This window comes from Corvus moneduloides, chromosome W, assembly GCF_009650955.1.
Source record: "Corvus moneduloides isolate bCorMon1 chromosome W, bCorMon1.pri, whole genome shotgun sequence".
In the NCBI taxonomy this organism is placed as follows: Eukaryota; Metazoa; Chordata; class Aves; order Passeriformes; family Corvidae; genus Corvus; species Corvus moneduloides.
This window is the reverse complement of record NC_045510.1, coordinates 3,933,953-3,952,474: the sequence shown is the minus strand read 5'-3', so window position 1 is coordinate 3,952,474 and position 18,522 is coordinate 3,933,953. Positions and strand designations below refer to the sequence as shown.

Sequence of the window (18,522 nt, the reverse complement as noted above, 5' to 3'; positions counted from 1 at the left end):
TCTTCCTTGGGATGCCCTAGCACTGAGCAACCTGGGTATCCTGGAGCAATCTGGGGACCCCTGGGCAAACTCTCCCCCTCTGAATGTCACCCATCCTTCAATTATGTGGTGCCACTTACACCAACCATGGGACAGAGTTGCTCTTGTACATTGCCCACCTAGAAACACTGGACAGCAAATTCAGCTAGTTAGAAGCCAGGCTCAAAATCTCTATTTTTGGCTTTTTCTATTTTTCCCCTCTTCTTTTTTCCATGCATTGCTTGTCTTCTGTTTACCAGTCTCCAAAGAAGAACATTAAACCTTCATTTCTCCCTTGCCCTGTAAGTTATTAGGCCCAACTATAACAGTCCTGGATTTAAATGTATAATTATAACCATGACAGTAACTACAATAAAGCACTCCTTCAATGGAAAAAAATTTTATTACATTAAAAAAAAGGGTTGTAGTGGTTGAGGGATAATGGTGACTTGAAAAGCAAGAGCCACAGAATTCCCTGTTTCTTAGAGCTCCCAGCTCAGAGGACGTGATTCTCAATCCATCGAGAAGGTTACTGGCAAGATGATGATGGCTGCGTTACTTCTGCAGTGGCTTTTGGTCTCCTTTAAAATAGTCCTTCTGCTTCAGCATCTTCACATAAACCATTAGCAAGCTTTTGGGAAGGCATTGCTTTCCTCATCTCCGAGCTGTTTGCCATTGTTGATTCAACAATACAATAAAATAAGAAGGAATTACAAATAATAAAGAAAAAGAAAACCCAGTGCAAATAAGAAAGTCATCCCACTCTCCAATCCACTTTCAAAGGGGTGACAAATAGGTGGGGGGCACACAGAAAGTTGAAGACAAGAGGAGGGGAACCTAGCGCAAGGCCCCTTTGACAAAAGCCGTCACTTATGAGCGTCTGGTGTAGTGTGTGTCTAGCTTTGTCCTCCCATCTGTTGCCTGCTGTCTCCTGCCAGTTGGCCAGGGCAAGGCAGGAGGACAGCATGAAAACAATACTAGCCCCCACTTGGATTAGTTGTTTGGGTTTTTTTCTTTTCCAAATTCTCTGTCTTCTTTCAAAAGCCAAACAATAACCTGGTGGGATGCGTTGCTGCTGATTAAGCAATGAGATCAGAAAAAGAAACCCGACACGGCTGAAAAAGAAACATGCTTCTCTATCCCCACCCCACAAATGTATTCTCAAGCATGCTGGGGTTTGGTCTTCTGGGGAATTTAAATCAGAAAAGCTTTTTCCAGATCCTATCAAGGTGCATGTCTTCTTCCTGTTCCTTCCCACCCCACCTTGTCCTGCCCCTCAAGCCGTCAGTTTTTGGATGGTCTTGTTGTAGTACTGAGTGATGGTGGGCATCAGGGGGTTCCAGTTGTTGGCGTGCAGCTCAATGACCTCCAGCAGCAGGGACCGTGTCAGCATGGACTCAGAGGGACAAAGCATCTTGTCACGTGCTATTGCCAACAGCTCTGTCATCATCTCAGGCAGCTGCTCCTCCAGCAGCCGGCCAGTGCTCTGCAGCTGTCAGGAGAAGAAGGGGTCAACCATGGCTTATTGATGCTTGTGTGTCCCTTCCAAGTTGAGACGTTCTATGTTTCTATCATTCTATAATATTCAGACATCCCACTGGCTTTTACAAACGTGCTCCATCCCTCCAATTCTTCCCTGCTTGGTGTGGCAGAGCCAACAGGCAAGGTTAAAGGCATCGTGACTTTTGAAAACCAAAATGATCCGGCAGCAGGCTCCAAGAGCATGAAGGGCAAGGTTTTCAAAAGCATCTGCGCTGGGCTGCTAGAGGAGCAAATGGTCCAGCTACTGCTGACATAAAAGGAGGATTGCTTTTGAAAAAAAATAATCGCACCTAAAAATCATGCTATTGTCAAAACAAAGTGCAGGCTGTGATGTCTTATTCTTGCCTTCTACCTGGCCCTTCATTTACTTGCTGATTCACAGCTCACAGTAACTCCCAGTCATTAATCATAATAAGCAGAACCCTCCTGTATGCATAACAAATCCCACTCTGACGATCTGCATTTATACATCATGCTGCTTCACAGAGGACAGCCAAGGGATTTTTTTTTAAACAATTACTCCTTGGAGAGCCTCCATGGAGCAGCATAAGCCTTAGGTAGTTCCACAGAGGAGAAGGTCCAAGCTGGAACTTGACAGCAGTGAGTCCATCACGGAAGATTAGTGGGTCTTGAATGCAGAGCTCCTCAAAGTCCTCACCTTAAAAATTCATACCCTTGTCCTCAGTTGCCTGCCATTTTGCTGAATTTCAACCATTTGGGCTATAATTTCAACCGCTCTCTGCAAGGAAAGCATCCATCCTTACAGGCAAATCAATTCCCAAAAAAGATACTAATGAAACTCTTCTATATTTGTACCAGCATTTCCCTGCAAATCTGCTGCTGAGCCAAACAAACCTGTCCATGTGAGCCATGGGGCAGTTTTAGCTCCAGTACAGGTGTTTTTGTGCTTAAAAAATAAGTGCAGGGTGAGATTTGAAGGAACCAGGATGATATAATTTTGTGATGGGACCCCAGCTACCAAACCTTTTGCATTTATGTACATGAATCAAAAGCCCAGTGATAGAGTCTCAAGGGCCATCTCTTATCTCACAGTAGTGTCTTTTATCTACTCTGCTCTCATGAGACCCCCAACTGGAGTACTGCGTCCAGCTCTGAGGTCCTCAGGACCGGAAAGACATGGACCCATTGAAGAAGGCCCAGAGGAAGCCGCAAAAATGGTCAGAGGGCTGGAGCACCTCTCCTAAGAGGACAGGCTGAGAGAGTTGGGGTTTTTCAGCCTGGAGAAAAGAAGGCTCCAGGGAGACCTTAGAGCACATTCCAGTACCTAAAGGGGCTACAGGAGAGCTGGAGAGAGACTTTGGACAAGGGCATGGAAGGATAGGACAAGGGGCAATGGCTTCAAGCTGACAGAGGACAGGTTTAGATTAGATATTGGGAAAAAATTCTTGACTGTGAAGGTGGTGAGGCACTGGCACAGGTTGCCCAGAGAAGCTGTGGATGCCCCATTCCTTGAAACAGGGTCAGGTTTCAAGGTCAGGTTGGACAGGACTCTGAGCAACCTGATCTAGTTGCAGATGTCCCTGCCCATGGTAGGGGGTTGGATTAGATGCTCTTTAAAGGTCCCTTCCAACCCAAGCCATTTGGTGATTCCATAATACAAAGGGGCAACACAGTTGTTTGGGTTTGGAAACATGTAATAGCTGCTTGACATGTGTGGCCAAGGACAGAAGCGGCAAAGCAATGAAGACTGAGGCAGGTGGTGCGGGTGTTTCCCTACCTCCATGGAGCAGCAAAGCACAGCATCTTCCTTCACATCCTGAGACTGCAACAACTGCAAAAGAGAAGAGAGAGGTGGTGAAAAATGCATGACCTCCTCCTCCCTTATAACCTTCCTTTCATCTCTTCATCCAGATTGACTTTTGCCAGTTCCAGAAGGAAAGGACATAAAATCAGAAAGGGGGGAGGAAAGAGATAACACAAAAAGTTAAGATAAACAGTGACAAAATGCAGGGTAAAGGGTATCACCAGCCTACCCACTGCTAAGACCAAGCAAGCAGGGCAGAATGTAGACTTTAGATTAACAACTTTCAAAATCAAATTATTTAGGTTACATTGTTTCTTTTATTCCCCAACAGGCAATGAGAAAACACACTAGTTTCACATACACAGTGTATTGGTTTTGCATGGCCTGGTTTTTGGTAGCAGGGGGACCACAGAGGCGGCTTCTGTGGGAAGCTGCTAGAAGCTTCCACCATGTCCAGCAGACCCAATCCCTGATGGCTCTGAAGATGGACATGACACTGGCCAAGCCTGGGCCAATTAGAGAGGTTGGTAACGCCTCTGAGGTAACATATTTAAGAAGAAAATCAAAACAAAGGGCATATTACTTTTCTTCTGTTTTTGTGTATCTCGAGTTCTTTTACTCAGAGTTTGGATTACAACGCAGGAGACGCCAGGCTTTTCTTCTTTACTGATGTTTATTATTTTCTTATCTGTAATACAGCTGCACAGTGTGTGCCTTCTAGTTGGCAGGGTAGAAAATGGCTGTGAGTTTTAATTTTCAAAGCTTTTTAAAGTCTAAACTAACCAATTATGAGATATGTTTTCACTTCCAACCCAATTACTAACTTTTCATGTTCTGCAGTGTAGAACTTTTGACCCAATGACAGATCATTCAGATTTGTGAAGAAGAAGGAGAAGGAAGAAGACATAAATCCACACCCAAAATCCTCCATATTGTAATCTACTATTACCTATATCTCCTAAACCTAATTTTCTACATTTCTACATATTTCACCCAGTGACATAACTTTTAATTACACAGCAACAACCTCAGTGTTATCAGACAATTTAGGAAGCTTTTCCCAGGGTTTTGGATTGAATACAGTGTACTTCTGAGGATCACTGCTTCTCAGCACTGACAGGCTGAAATTCTCAGAACCCAGGGTTCCAATATTGGCACACAGTTTTTTCTTCTAGCCAAAGAGGAGGAGGTGAGAACATGTGAGGGAAACAACATGGAGACACCAAGGTCAGTGGAGAAGCAGGGGGAGGAGGTTCTCCAGGTGCCAGAGCTGAGATTCCTCTGCAGGCCGTGGTGATGACCATGGTGAAGCAGGTTGTCCCCCTGCAGTCCATGGGGATCCACAGGGGATGCAGAGATCTACCCACAGCCCATGGAGGAGGTGCCCACATTGGAGCAGGTGGATGTCTGGAGGAGGCTGTAATCCAGTGGGGGTCCCGGTGGAGAGAGAGGGCCCTTGCTTCCAGGCTGGAGCAGCCTGTCCTTGGAGGACTGAACCCTGTGGGAGAGTAACCCATGTCGCAGCAGTTTTGGGAGGACTCTTTCCCCGTGGGGGGAATTCACGTTGCAGCAGTTTTGGGAGGACTGCTGCTTGTGAGATTGGAGCCACACTGGAGAAGTTCATGGAGAACTGTCTCCCGTGGGAAGGGACCCCACGGTCTCACATGGGAAGGACTCCTCTTCGGGAGCAGCGGAAGAAAATCTCATGTGACAAACTGACCAAACCCCCATGCCCTGTCTCGCTGTACTGTCGGTGGGAAGGAGGGAGGGGCGGGGGTTTTAAGGGCTTATTTTACTTCTCATTATCCTCCTCTGATTCTGTTAGTAATAAATTCACTTCACAACTTTAAGCCTGTTTTGCCCTTGAAGTGTTTTTCTCCAGGTCCTTAACTCATGAACCCTTCGGTAATTTTTTTCCTCTCCTCTGCCCAGCTGTGGCAGGGGAGGGTGAGTGAGCAGCTTTTGTGGGTACCTGGCATTGGGCCAGTGTCAAACTATGACACACAGTGACAATGCAATGATCAGACAACAACATTCGTTGTTTGGAAGGGAAGTGCTCTGCCCAAGAGGCAGCCACCCACCACTGAACCTTTCCATCCCTGTGGGGTCACTTATAACAGCCATGAAATTACCTGATGGTAAAGCATTACATCCAATACACTGTAATTAACACAGCTCCTTCTAGACTGATTACATAGTGGTGCAAGTGCAATGGGTGCCAACAAAACTATTGTGTCTTAAGTGTGCTGATTCCAATCCTACTCTGCTGTCCATGAACTTTGTGTTACAAACATGAGCTTGTAAGCCCAAACAACTTTCAATAGAGACTGAAAAATGTTGGGCATGGCATGGGATGGCGAAGGAAGGTGTTCGCCCAGTGGTTCAGACTCAGTGTTGTCATCGTTACAGGAAAAAGGGTGCCAATATGGGTGTAACTGAACTGTATTCTACTGACATCTACATAATTTCTGATGAACTGTTAATGATGGGTTGTTCACAGTAGCTGCCTAGTGCACACCCAATCCCTCAGGCTACAAGCTGGGTGAGGCAAATCCTGCCAGATGGGGTAGTGTTTCTTTATCTTCACAAATGACCTAGCAGTGATAACTCCCTCCAGGGGAGTACCAACACAGTTACACCCATCCTGAGGGGGCCATCTCTGCTAATGGGCCATAATGGCTCAGCAGCACCAGCAGAATAGGCAGCTGCAGTACCCATCAAAGACTCCTCAAAATATCCTATGACTCACAGGATTACATCATTCCATTGTGAAACTCCCTGCCCTGGGGGAAGTACTGAGCATCCCTGCCTGGATTTGAGGGTATATAATCTAGGCAGTTTGGGGACTGGACACTACCACCACTGAACAGATCCAGAGGAGGACCCGAACTTCCACAGGAGGACCAGAACTTCCACAGGACCACTGCTTTTGGCAAGACTGTGACCATCACTTCAACAGCACTGCAACCACTGTTTAATCGGACTGTGACCACCACCCTGACCAACAGGGTGCCAGGTTGTACTTTGATTTTGTGGGTTTAAGCCAGTTTTTCTGTATCATTGCATTTATAGTAATCTTTCTATTAAATTGCAACTCTGACCTGAAATCTCTTGCAAGGTATTTGTGTGGGGTTCATTTCTCCCACTGGTTGTGGCAGGATGTCCCCCCTCTCTCATGGCTGGGGCATTTGGAAGAGATAACTCAGGCCAGATTAATAGCCCAGCAAGGAGTCAGAGAGCCCAACAACGGGTCAACTCCAGGCACCTGAGAGTCTAATCCTCGGCCCCAAGTACACATCTTGGTATGAGAGCAGATGTGGAAAGAGAGAAAAGAAAATAAACATCGGCAACCAAAAGACATGGTTCTTATGTCTATAAAAGCCCACATGAATTATCATAAAGGCAGAAGTCTCTTACACACTCCTTGGGTATGTGTGAGATGATTTCTCCCCAAAGCTTGGACGCAACTTCGTGGTTACTTTTCTGGAAATTGAGGGAAAGGAATTCGATGTCTACCCCTTCAACAATTTGGTGGTACGAAACATTGGATCCTGTTATACTATTTCTTAGCTAGCTGTAAATTTAATGGTACTTTTAACCCCGCGTGTATAATACTAGTATCCCCTTTTGTCTTATCCCTGTGTAGTAATAGTCTGTTTTAAGTCTTATGTCTGTTAGTTTTGTGTCTATTAATAAATAATTCATTTTGTAATAGACCAAATCAGCCATTATTAAAGAACTTGCGAATGAAAGTGGGTTTTTGGGGTGCTGGACACCTCAATAACATGACTGCCTGCTGCCAGAGGCCTGGGCAAAAGGCAGGGACTGATTTAGACCTACATCATCCATTCATAACACTGGTTTACTTCCAAACCAGCACAAGGGTGTACAGTGAGGGCCAATGCCTCTACCTGACAACAGCAAAGCGTAGGAGCTCAGCATGTCTCACCCCACGAACCTTGAAACCATGAGCAAGGACCCTCAAAAAGGGATCAGAAAGACCCATTTTCCACTGTTTTTACCTTTATGTCTTTGTTACACCCACAAAGATGCCGTTTCAGGTATTTTGCTAAAAACACGGTTCTAGTAGATAAAATACTGAGATTCTCAATCAGCCAACAAAGTGAGATGGAGAGTTATGAAAAACACTGTATCATGAGGCAGCTGATAAAATTACAAGTGGTGGCAACACTTGAACCTAAAGCCACTTTCATCCCATCACCTTGGGATGAACAAGCCCTGCTGGCCATGAGCTAATCCCTGTGGGCAGCAGGAAGATGAGTGCATGCATTAAACACTGAGAAAAAGGAGAAAAATTGGGAAAACTGGCTTCATTAGTATCTGAAACTCATTAGGGGAAGGAAAACTTTGGAAAAGTGTTTGGACTGATTAAAGCTGCCCATATAAAAATTGCTCACCATAACTAAACATGCTCCAATGTCACATCCTTTAGTTAAAATCCCAGTTCATATTCTCAGCCTTATCTCTCTTTCCCACTCTTATTTTTTCATGTTTCCTTTCCTGTACAAATAAATGCCTATTTTTTTACCAGCTCCACAATGACTGGAAAGTAGCTAGGGAAAAAAAAGAGGTAATTGTGTTGCTGCTGTTGTTGCTGTTTGTTTGTCTTGTTATATATACATGTGTATATATATATATATACTAGTAAAGAACTGTTATTCCTTTTGCCATATCTTTGCCTGAAAGACCTGTAATTTCAAAGTTATAATAATTCAGAGGGAAGGGGGTCACATTTTCCATTCCAAGGGAGGTTCCCGCCTTCCTTGGCAGATACCTGTCCTTTAAACCAGGACAGATCTTGGTGCCCAATTTGGGGCCTGAGGGCATCGAGAGGAAAGAGTGAAAAAGGAATAACAGTTCCTGGGTAACCTATTTTTGTGTGCTGAATATAGAAATTTCATTAGGCGGTGCCATGTGGTCTAGCCTACCCTGGTTCAGGTGGCACATGGTTGTGGCTATATTTTTCCTATTTGCAGCTCCTTATCTAAACATGGGTCCTATGACAAAGGCTGCTGTGGCTGTTATCCAGTTTGAACTATGGGTCAAGAAGGTGAGTAATTACTGGATTTTTAACCTCCTCTGGAAGGCGGGCACACAGATACATGGCTATCACACACTAAGTGTATGTTTTTGGGGTTTCATTAATAATGGTACCTGCTGTGAGGAAGTAACACTGGGAGAAGTTTTCTCCCAATCCTTCACCCATTTCTTTGGGCCTACCCCAACAGCTTTCGAAGGGTTCAAATTTTCTCTAAATGCTAACAATATCATACAATGGCTGATGTTGCTGATAGGCCCATTCTATTTAGCATTCAGAGATAAGGTGAGATTGCCTTGGGTAACCACCCTGACATCTACCCCAGAGACTAGGGAGCATGCCCAGGAGCATGCCACAGGGGCTGGGGATACTGCCCAACAGCCTCACACTGCCCAAGAGCCCACCTCAGAAATGAACCACCTGTATTGGATGAGGGTATTGGAGGAGATACTCCAGGTGCTGAGGGAATAGTCTTCCCCAGCTGGTGGGAAACCCTCACCCTGCCTCAAAGAGGGAGAGTCTGATGGTGCAGCAGTGGAACCCACAGACATTACAACCATCCAGGTTCCAGCTGAACCACAAGGGCAGCCACAGCCAGCAGCAGTCCCCCTGTGCAGAGGAGAAAGTATAAGGCCAAATCAGTGTGCCCAGCTAATGATGATGAGGTACCAGGTCCCTCACAACCAGCAGGGGAGCCGGAGCCTGAAATCACCACCGAGTCCCTGTCGTACGACAGTCTCCGTAATCTGTGTAAAGACATTGTGCGATGGGGGCATGAGGCTTATTTGACCTGGTTACTTTGGGTTTGGGACCTGTGGGAGACAGAGGAGTAGAAACTCCTGCAATTAAAGGAGGCTTTGATTTACAACCCTGGAAGAGACTAGGTCTGGCTTAATTGACAGAGATTTGTGGACTTTAAGCAAAAGGATTACAAACTTGTGTTCCTATCATTATAAGTAAAATTGTACACTGGGTGTTTTGGTGAAGGGTTTTAAAATATAATAGTGTGATTTTATATAGTTTAAGTTAAGAATGTAGATGGTATAAGAGAGACATCTGTGTGTACGTGACATGAGAAGTTATTGGTCAAGATATAGCTGCATTGCAGTGAGAAGTGCCACAGGTGATAGGTCATTAATCTAAAACAAAGTGTCGTTTTAAGTATCTATTGGATTAGAAAGTTATAAATTACGATGTAACCCTAAATCTTGTGACTAGTTGCCATTACTCAGAGGTGTTGTAAAATCTCATGCCTCGACTGATGCGTTTGTTATTTTAAACAATAAATTCATGTAATTGCATAGTCCCATCCCTTAAAGTTATTTTCCTCCGACACATGAAAGCGCGAGAAACGGACAGGGCCCTTATGGGTCCAGGTGTGCAACTGGATAGTGGCGAGGCAAGGTATCTGGGATCCTTGACCCAGGACCCGGGTGTGGATCAGATATTCGTGAGGGAGCCAGGGCCCCTTTCTCTCTGGGAGCAGCTTTTAATGACTGTAAGAGAGAGGTTTGTTCACAGAGAAACAATGCAGGAGTACCATCATAGGATGTGCTGGAAGACCATTGAGGAAGGGATCCAACAGCTGAGAGAAGTGGCAGTAATGCAGGGGCTCTTTGGAAGGGATGGACAGCACAGTAATGACTCTGACAAGGTCAGGTGCACAGGGCAGATGTTGTGGAACCTGGCAAATCTAGGGCCATCCCAATACATCACCTTCATTGGAAAGAATAATGCCGAGGACAACAGAGACACACTGGGTTCCGTAGCCAACAAGCTCAGGAATTATGAGAGCATGGTCAGTGGCCCAATGCAGGCTCATGTCTCTGCTGTGGTTAAGAGCCTCAAAGAGGAGATTAGGGAGGAGGTGATGGAGGAGGTGAGGAAGAACAGCTCCCATGTGGCACCAGTGCGAGGCACAGGCCCCAATGTCAGAGCCTGACGTCCCCTAGCTAGGGAGGAGTACACTCCAAGAGCTGATGTAGAGGAATTCCTTGTGGAGTGGGGGCATAGGATACCCCAGGAGAGCTTGGGCATCCCAGGGCTGTTGCAGAAGTACCCCTGACGGGGCCTCAGGCTGAAGATAGGCTTGCAAGGCACCTGCTAGCCGACAGCCTTGAACAGCCTTGGGAAAAGGTATACACTTGTCAGCTCCCCCGCTGCTTAGAGGCTTTCTCATGGGAAAGGGGTGTGAACTTTGCAAAGTATAACTTGGTGAGGGTAAACAATAAAACAGGAGCATGATGCTCAAATCGTATCGGTGTTCGTGTCGTGACTCCGGCTGGCTCTCCTGCACCCGGGACCCCCCTGCTAAATCTGGCGCCCGAACAGGGACCCGAGTGAGTTTTGCTACATGCAGGTTCGCTTAAACGCGGTAAGACTCCGAATTTCATCGTATCAGTGCGGCGGCGCCAGGAGAGCCAGAGCGGGTGGCCCCAAAGCTGAGCAAAGCCAGGGGCCCGGTCTCAAAGCTAAATAGAAGGCCAGAGGATAAGCCCCAAAGCCGAGTAAAGCCAAGGGCTAAACCTCAAAGCCGAGTGGCTGGAGACCGCGATTTCGCGTGGCTAAGCGCGTACCTGCAGCAAAGCAGCTATGGATTACGAAATGGAAACTCAACTCCTAGCTAGCATCCTCTCTATGAGAGGTGAGATCGTGAAAGACCGAGATCTCAATGCCCTTGTTACATGGGCCCGGGAACATAGGTGTGTGAAATACACTTCGCTTATGTTCTCAACCGAAGCGTGGAGGGAAGTTGGAAACGAATTGTGGCTGTCCACGATTGAGAGAGGAAAAAAAGCTAAAGAAGCTAAAGCTCTCAACTTAACCTGGAAAGCAGTAACTGGCACTCTTGCAGAAATGAAAGCAGAGAGGACAGTGGCTGCGGCCGCCATGGAGGCTTTAGAGAGTGGCAGCCCCAGGTGTGGTGGCTCCGGGAAGGGAACAGACGGGGGTCTTACGGAGCGGCGGCCAGAGACCAGGGCGGAGTCCAGAGTTGCACGGTTCTTCGGGCTGGCCGCGAAAAAAACCGATTAAAGGCACAGCAGCACCCGTCTGCTCGCTGTGGGAGTTGCTGGACTCGGCGAGGAAGGAAGTTAACCCACCGACGTCTGAGGGAGAAATGGCTGAGTCGGCTGAAGCAGAGCTGCCCGACTCAGGGGGCGGGGCGCAGGCGGGTGAAGGAGAAACGAGCGGTCTTAGTGCCCGGCCGAAAGCAGCGGCACAAACGAGCAGTCCTAATGCCCGGCCAAAAGCTGCGGCGCGCAACCCCCTCTGCCGGACAGCGGAGCAATGTCCGGCAGCGAAGTGGCTTCTGTGGTTTTGTCGCCTGCAGAGCCAGAGCCAGCCAGGGCTGCCAGGGGTCAGCCCCAAGAGGGGGAAAACCACTGAGAGATGATGCAAGAAGTAATCAAAAGCCTTGCTGACTTATCTACACGACAGGACGTGCTGGAGTCCAAGGCTTGTGATATTACACCATCAGCACCGTGGTGTCCCATGGCCCCACCGGTCAAGTTAGCACCCAGAGCTCCTACGTTCCCATCAAAAGAATCAGGCACAGTGCCTATGGCCCCTCCCTTCCTGCGAGGGGAGGTGCAGCTGTCGTTTCCATCAGCCCCGACGGAGAGGACTGACCCATTACGAAGGAGATGGAATGGAGTTATCCGTGATGCAATCATTGAGGGTGATTGGCAAGCAGTGGATGCCCTCGCTTGCCCTGTACAGATACAAGGGGACACTGCAAAGTGGGAACCCCATGACTGGAAGATCTTGCAGCAAGCCAAGCAAACGGTCACCACGCATGGCTTGCGGTCTGAAGCTGCACGAAGCATTCTGCACTTTATCTTTACAGCAGATGTCCTGTGTCCTAATGATTGCATCAGCATCGCACAGTTGTTATTAACCCCTTCACAGTTCCTGCTCTGGGAGCGAACGTGGAAGCGGCTAGCACAAGAAGAAGCTAGCAAACACCAAGGTGACACACGAGACCCACTGTATGCACTCCAAGCTGACATGCTAACTGGGAGTGGGGCTTATGGGGCAACGGTGACACAGCTGACCATGCCCGTAGTCATTCATCAGTTGTCACAGACTCTTGCCCACAAAGCCTTGTTGTCAGTACCTGAAAAGAAGAAGTCTCCCCCGTATGCAGCAGTCCAACAAGGGCTGTCAGAGCCATATGGTCAGTTCATCGACCGTTTGTCAGCAGCCTTAAAGGATGCAACTGAGCTCTCTGAAGAGCTCCAAAAGCAAACGTTCCAAACACTTGCCTTTGAAAATGCTAATAGGCAAACTAAGACAATTCTTGCTAAACTGCCCCAGAGAGCAGGTGTAGACGAGATGCTCGTACATGCTACCCATGCAGAACAGTCATCTCAAACAGCTGCTTTTACTGCAACACTGCAGAATGTCCTGCAGCAACAGGGACAAGTCATCGCCGCAGCACTGACCAAAGGGGTGCAAAGAAAAAAGGGGGTGAAGGCTGCTGGCCTACCTCCTGGTCCCCAGACGGGCAAAGTAACCTGTTTCCGATGCGGTGAAGAGGGACACCTGAGGCACACTTGCCAGAAACCGGTGTGGTGCCACAACTGCAATTTCATCAACCATGCCACCATGGCATGTCGTTGTGCGGGAAACGGCCAGCACAGCACCATGGGGTCTTGCGCCAGGACACAAATGAGCGCCCCAAAGAGCCACGAGTCGAGTGCAACCCCGGTGGTTTCCTTCACCAGAACCAGCCAGCCACCCGAGGGAGCCTCGGAGTGGACGTGGCAACCTCAATAGAAGTCACGCTGACGGACCGCCAGGTCACCCTGATCCCGACCACAGCCAAGGGCCCCCTGTCATCAGACGGCCCTCGTCTAGGTGGCCTACTCGTGGGGCGATCATCAACCAGCCGGCCGGGAGTAGTGGTGCTCCCTGGAGTCATCGACGCCGACTACACCAGTGAAATTAAGATCACGGCCTACGTGCTGCAACCACCCGTGACTATCCCGCAGGGCAGTCGCATTGCCCAAATCATCCCCATTCCCCTAATGACCAGTGAGGGGACCAGCAACGACAATGTCCGTGGAGACCACGGTTTTGGGTCCTCTGGGTTTGACGTGTTTTGGACATTGAACCTGGCCCAGAGACCTCAGTGGCAAGTGATCCTGCGAAGGAGGGCAGAAGCCATCAAAATACAGCTGCTTTTCAACACAGGTGCTGACGTTACCATAATAAACAGGGCGGTACGGCCACCTGGTTGGGGACTAGAAAAACCAGCAGCCACACTGTTAAAGGTGGGAGGAATACAAATCCCCCAAGTAAGTGCAACCCCAATTACCCTAGAATTTGAAGACAATCAAACCATTGTGTGTTGCTCCTATGTTATGAAGCTCCCTCAGACCCTGCAAGGCCTGATTGGACGTGACATCCTCGCGCAGCTAGGCCTTGTACTCACCACAAACCAGCATTTATGCTGATGGCTGCTGCCGATTAGCCGCCCATACGGGCTCTCACCTGGTTAACAGATGACCCTGTTTGGGTCGAGCAGTGGCCAGTAACAGACAAAAGGCTGAAGATAGTAGAACAGCTTGTTGCAGAACAGCTAGCGGCAGGACACATCAGGCCGTCAGTCAGCCCATGGAACACCCCCATCTTTGTGATCCCAAAGAAATCAAGAAAATGGCGCCTCCTTCATGACCTTCGCCAAGTAAATGCGTGCATGCAAGCTATGGGGGCGCTGCAACCTGGGCTACCATCTCCTACAATGATTCCAAAAGGATGGCAAATCACTGTTATTGACTTAAAAGACTGCTTTTTTACAATCCCACTGCATCCAAAGGATGCAGAACGTTTTTCCTTTACAGTGCCTACTAAGAATCGCAGTGAGCCTGCTAAGCGCTACAAGTAGGTTGTCCTACCCCAAGGAATGAAAAATTCCCCCACGCTGTGTCAGCTATATGTTGACTGGGCGCTCTGTCCGATTCGATGACGTTACGCAGAAGCACTCATCTACCATTACATGGATGATATCCTGATAGTTACTGCCACAGAGTTCTCAGACCAAGAGATGCAATGGGTCAGAGAACAATTGCATAAGACTGAATTAGAGATTGCCCGCCAGAAGATCCAGTGGACTGCACCATGGAAGTACCTGGGCTGGCTCATATCAGAATCGCAAATTAGGCCCCAAAAGATCGAGCTACACACAGAAATCTCCACGCTCCATGATGCGCAACGGCTGCTAGGAGATCTGCAATGGGTCAGCGGGGTCGTGGGAATCACGAATGCTGACCTCGCCCCCTTCCTGCCATGGCTGCATGGGACGAACGCTGCCGAGCCTCGAGAATGCTCCCCAGACCAAGCAGTGGCTCTTGCCAAGGTCACAGATAAGCTGCGGCACGCATGGGTATCATGCAGAGAAGAAGGAGTTCAACTTGCCATCCTTATCACCCTGATCAGTGCAGCAGGTTCACATGCCATCATCCATCAATGGCAAAAGAAAAAGGGGGAGGACATCCGGATTCTTGAATGGATCTTCCCGCATACTCAGCCATGCTTCAGACTGCAGTCCAGGGTAGAGATGGTGGTGTTTTTAATCCGAAAGAGTCATGATCGAGTGGTGGAGTTGGACGGCAGAGAGGCAGAGGACATCAGTATACCAGTCTGAACAGGGGACTTTGAGTGGATGCTACGCCATGCGGAGGCACTGCAAGAAGCTTTGCTCGGATTCACTGGCGTGGTCCATAACAAGCGCCCACAGGGAAGGCTGGCGCAGTTGCTGGGGCGCTATGAGTGGCTGGACCGTCCGCTGCATGTAGAATGGCCAGTACTAGGGCACACAGTGTTCACGGATGCGGGGAGGAAGACAAAGCTGGCCGCCTGTGCATGGAAAGAGAATGACCACTGGAAGACTCATGTCATAGCGGAAGAACCGGCCGACAGCCTGCAAACACTCAAACTGCGCACCGTGATATGGGCCTTACAACAGTGGTCGAAAGAACCGGTGAATGTAGTCAGCAATTCCCTATATGTCGTTGGAGTAGCCCAACGGATCCATGATGCAGAAATCCGGCGTACCAGCAACGAACATCTGGGCAGACTGCTCATTACATTGCGGCACACCCTGCAACAACGGACACACCCCTACTGTATCCTGCACCTTCAGAGCCACCAGTGGAACATCGGGCTGGGAGACGGCAATGCCCGTGCAGATGAGGCGATCTGTGGCACCATAGTGCATCTCCCGCCTGCGAACACTTTTGAGCAAGCCAGATGTAGCCATGATTTGTTCCACCAAAACGCAAAATCCCTGCAGAGACAGTTTAAGATCCCGCTGACAGAAGCGAAAGGCATAGTGCGGGCTTGTCCCCGCTGTAGCCATCATGGCCCGGGGTTGGGTGTGGGAGATAACCCCAAGGGTCTGAAAGCCCTCGAACTCTGGAAAATGGATGTCACTCACGCCCCTGAGTTCGGTCGACAGCGCTATGTCCATGTAACAATTGACACCTTTTCACACTTCCTGTGGGCTACCGCTCAGACAGGAGAGAAGGCATTGCATGTGGAGCAGCATCTGCTCTCTTGCTTCACAGTAATGGGGGTACCCAAAAAGATCAAAACGGACAATGGGCCAGCATACACTAGCGGTCGCCTAGGCAGATTTATGCAGCAGTGGGGAGTAGAACATATCACGGGGATCCCACACTCTCCCACTGGTCAGGCAGTGGTAGAGAGAGCCCATCGTACACTAAAAGAATATCTAGGCTGACAAAAAGGGAGAGAGATGGAACCAAGTAAGCAGTTAAGCAAGGTACTGTTTACATTGAACTTCCTCTCTCTGGCTGGGGATAGGGAGGAGCCTCCAGTGGCAATCCATCATCAGACAGTTCATAGGGGAATTGAGCGAGCTCTTCCAGGAATAAGTATGTCATACCGTAACCCTCGAACAGGTTTGTGGGAAGGTCCCAGCCCAGTGCTATTTAACGGTCGAAGATATATGTGTGTTTCCTCCTCAGAAGGACCATTGTGGGTGCCCAGCAAGTGGTGCCGTGCTACGCATACAGGACCCCGAAGCAAGAAGGCGCAGTCAGCATCAGCTCCTGAAAAAAGTGGCGCCACTACCATAACAGCTAGAACTCTGGGACCCTTGTACCGAGAAGCCTTGGGAGAGGCTGCAGACGTGGCTGACTGAGGGGGCTGAGGACTTGCCAGATCCACCACTCTCTGTCGCAGGAGAAATAGCAAGACCCTGGGGCGAATGTAAGAGCTGCCCTGGGTGGTTGCTAGTGACTTGTGGTGGGTGTCGGGGAACCCTCTCCAAAGGCAAAACCAAGAAGGAGAGTTGCATAAATTCTTGAGTATAGCACCAGACCCAGAGGTAGAGTGGGGAATTAGTTTTTTACTGTCTTGAGACAAGAGCATTGGCGGACATTTTTAATCAGCTGTCCGCCCATTTAGATCGAGTGAAGGCAGGTAATTTGGCTAGCATCTATGTTTTTACCTGGTGCTTCAGCAGCCAGGGCTCACGCTATTTTGCATAAACTTGCTTGCTGGGCGAGGGATGAGTTAAACATAATTTCGCAGATGCTTGACGAGCTAAGCGCAGATGTTGCTAGTGTTAGACATGCAGTATTAAAAAATCGGGCAGCCATTGATTTTCTACTACTAGCTCACGGCCATGGCTGTGAAGAGTTCCAGGGCATGTGCTGTATGAATCTTTCTGACCACTCTGTCTCAATTCACAAGCACCTCTCTGACCTCCAGAGGGGCCTACACATCCTTCGGGAGACCGACAACCCTATTAGAGATTGGCTTAAGGGTCTGGGTATCACCGGATGGCTGCATACCTTGGTAGTAGAAGGCTGCTGATTGCTATTTGTAGTTATATTAGGCTTAATAATACTTGGGTGTATTTTTTCTTGCCTTAAAGTGGGGCTGCAGAAAATCATTGACCAGACCTGGGTTGCCCAAAAAGAAAACAGGGGATATGTAGAGGAATTCCTTGTGGAGTGGGGGCATAGGATACCCCAGGAGAGCTTGGGCATCCCAGGGCTGTTGCAGAAGTACCCCTGATGGGGCCCCAGGCTGAAGATAGGCTTGCAAGGCACCTGCTAGCCGGCAGCCTTGAACAGCCTTGGGAAAAGGTATACACTGGTCAGCTCCCCCGCTGCTTAGAGGCTTTCTCGTGGGAAAGGGGCGTGAACTTTGCAAAGTATAACTTGGTGAGGGTCAACAATAAAACAGGAGCACGATGCTCAAATCATATCGGTGTTCGTGTCATGACTCCAGCTGGCTGTCCTGCCCCCGGGACCCCCCCGCTGCTAAAAGCTGACCTGTGGTTCTTCCTGTGTGACCATGGGGAAGATATGAGAAGGTGAGATGGAAAACCCACTTCTGTCCTGGCAGCACAGGTGCATCAACTCAAGGAGGAAAACACTAACCGAGGGAGTTTGCTAAAGTAAAGGTCGCCTCAGCTTCCCATGACTGAGCTTCCAGGTGTAGCAGAAGGGAGAATGATGTGCTTGAACCCCTTGAAGGAACCTCCATAATGTATGCCCAGGGAGGGAATGATAGGCAGGGCTAGAGGGGCCCTGGCTCTAGCCAGATAGAGGCACGGGAGAATCGTGTCTTTTGGACTGTGTGTATCCGATGGCCTGGCACATCAGAGTCACAGAAATATGAAGCTTTGGTTGATACTGGTGCGCAGTGTATCCTAAGTCCATCGGGACATGTGGGGGCAGAACCCGTTTCTATTGCTGGAGTGACAGGGGGATCGCAGCAGTTGACCCTGTTGGAAGCTGAGGTGAGATTGACTGGGAAGGAGTGGAAGAAACACCTTATTGTGACTGGTCCAGAGGCCCCATGTATTCTGGGCATAGATTTCCTCCAGAGCAGTTATTTCAAAGACCGAAAAGGACCCAGGTGGGCTTTTGGGATAGCTGCTGTGGAGACAGAGGGCATTAGGCAATTGAACACCTTGCCTGGACTGTCAGAAAACCCTTCTGCAGGTGGAGTCCTGAAGGTGGAGGAAAAACAAGTACCAATTGCCACCTCGACAGTGCACCGCCGGCAGTATCAGACGAATTGAGATGCTGTGATCCCCATCCACAAGATGATCTGTGAGCTGGAGAGCCAAGGGGTGGTCAGCAAGACCCATTCA

The 18,522-nt window shown here is 48.8% G+C and overlaps 1 protein-coding gene across 2 annotated transcripts in view; it reads right to left on the bottom strand.

Moving 5' to 3' along the window:
- Positions 1-1,276: 1,276 nt before the first annotated feature.
- LOC116437397 (CBP80/20-dependent translation initiation factor-like) overlaps positions 1,277-18,522 on the bottom strand; it is a 484,652-nt gene continuing 467,406 nt past the window's right edge. For both annotated transcript variants that reach the window (XM_032095063.1, XM_032095064.1), the window contains exons 11-12: positions 3,299-3,352; positions 1,277-1,510 (exon numbers count right to left, since the gene is read on the bottom strand). In XM_032095063.1, coding sequence (XP_031950954.1) covers positions 1,295-1,510; positions 3,299-3,352 — 270 coding nt within the window. In that variant the 3' untranslated portion in view covers positions 1,277-1,294. The remainder of the gene's footprint in view (positions 1,511-3,298; positions 3,353-18,522) is intronic.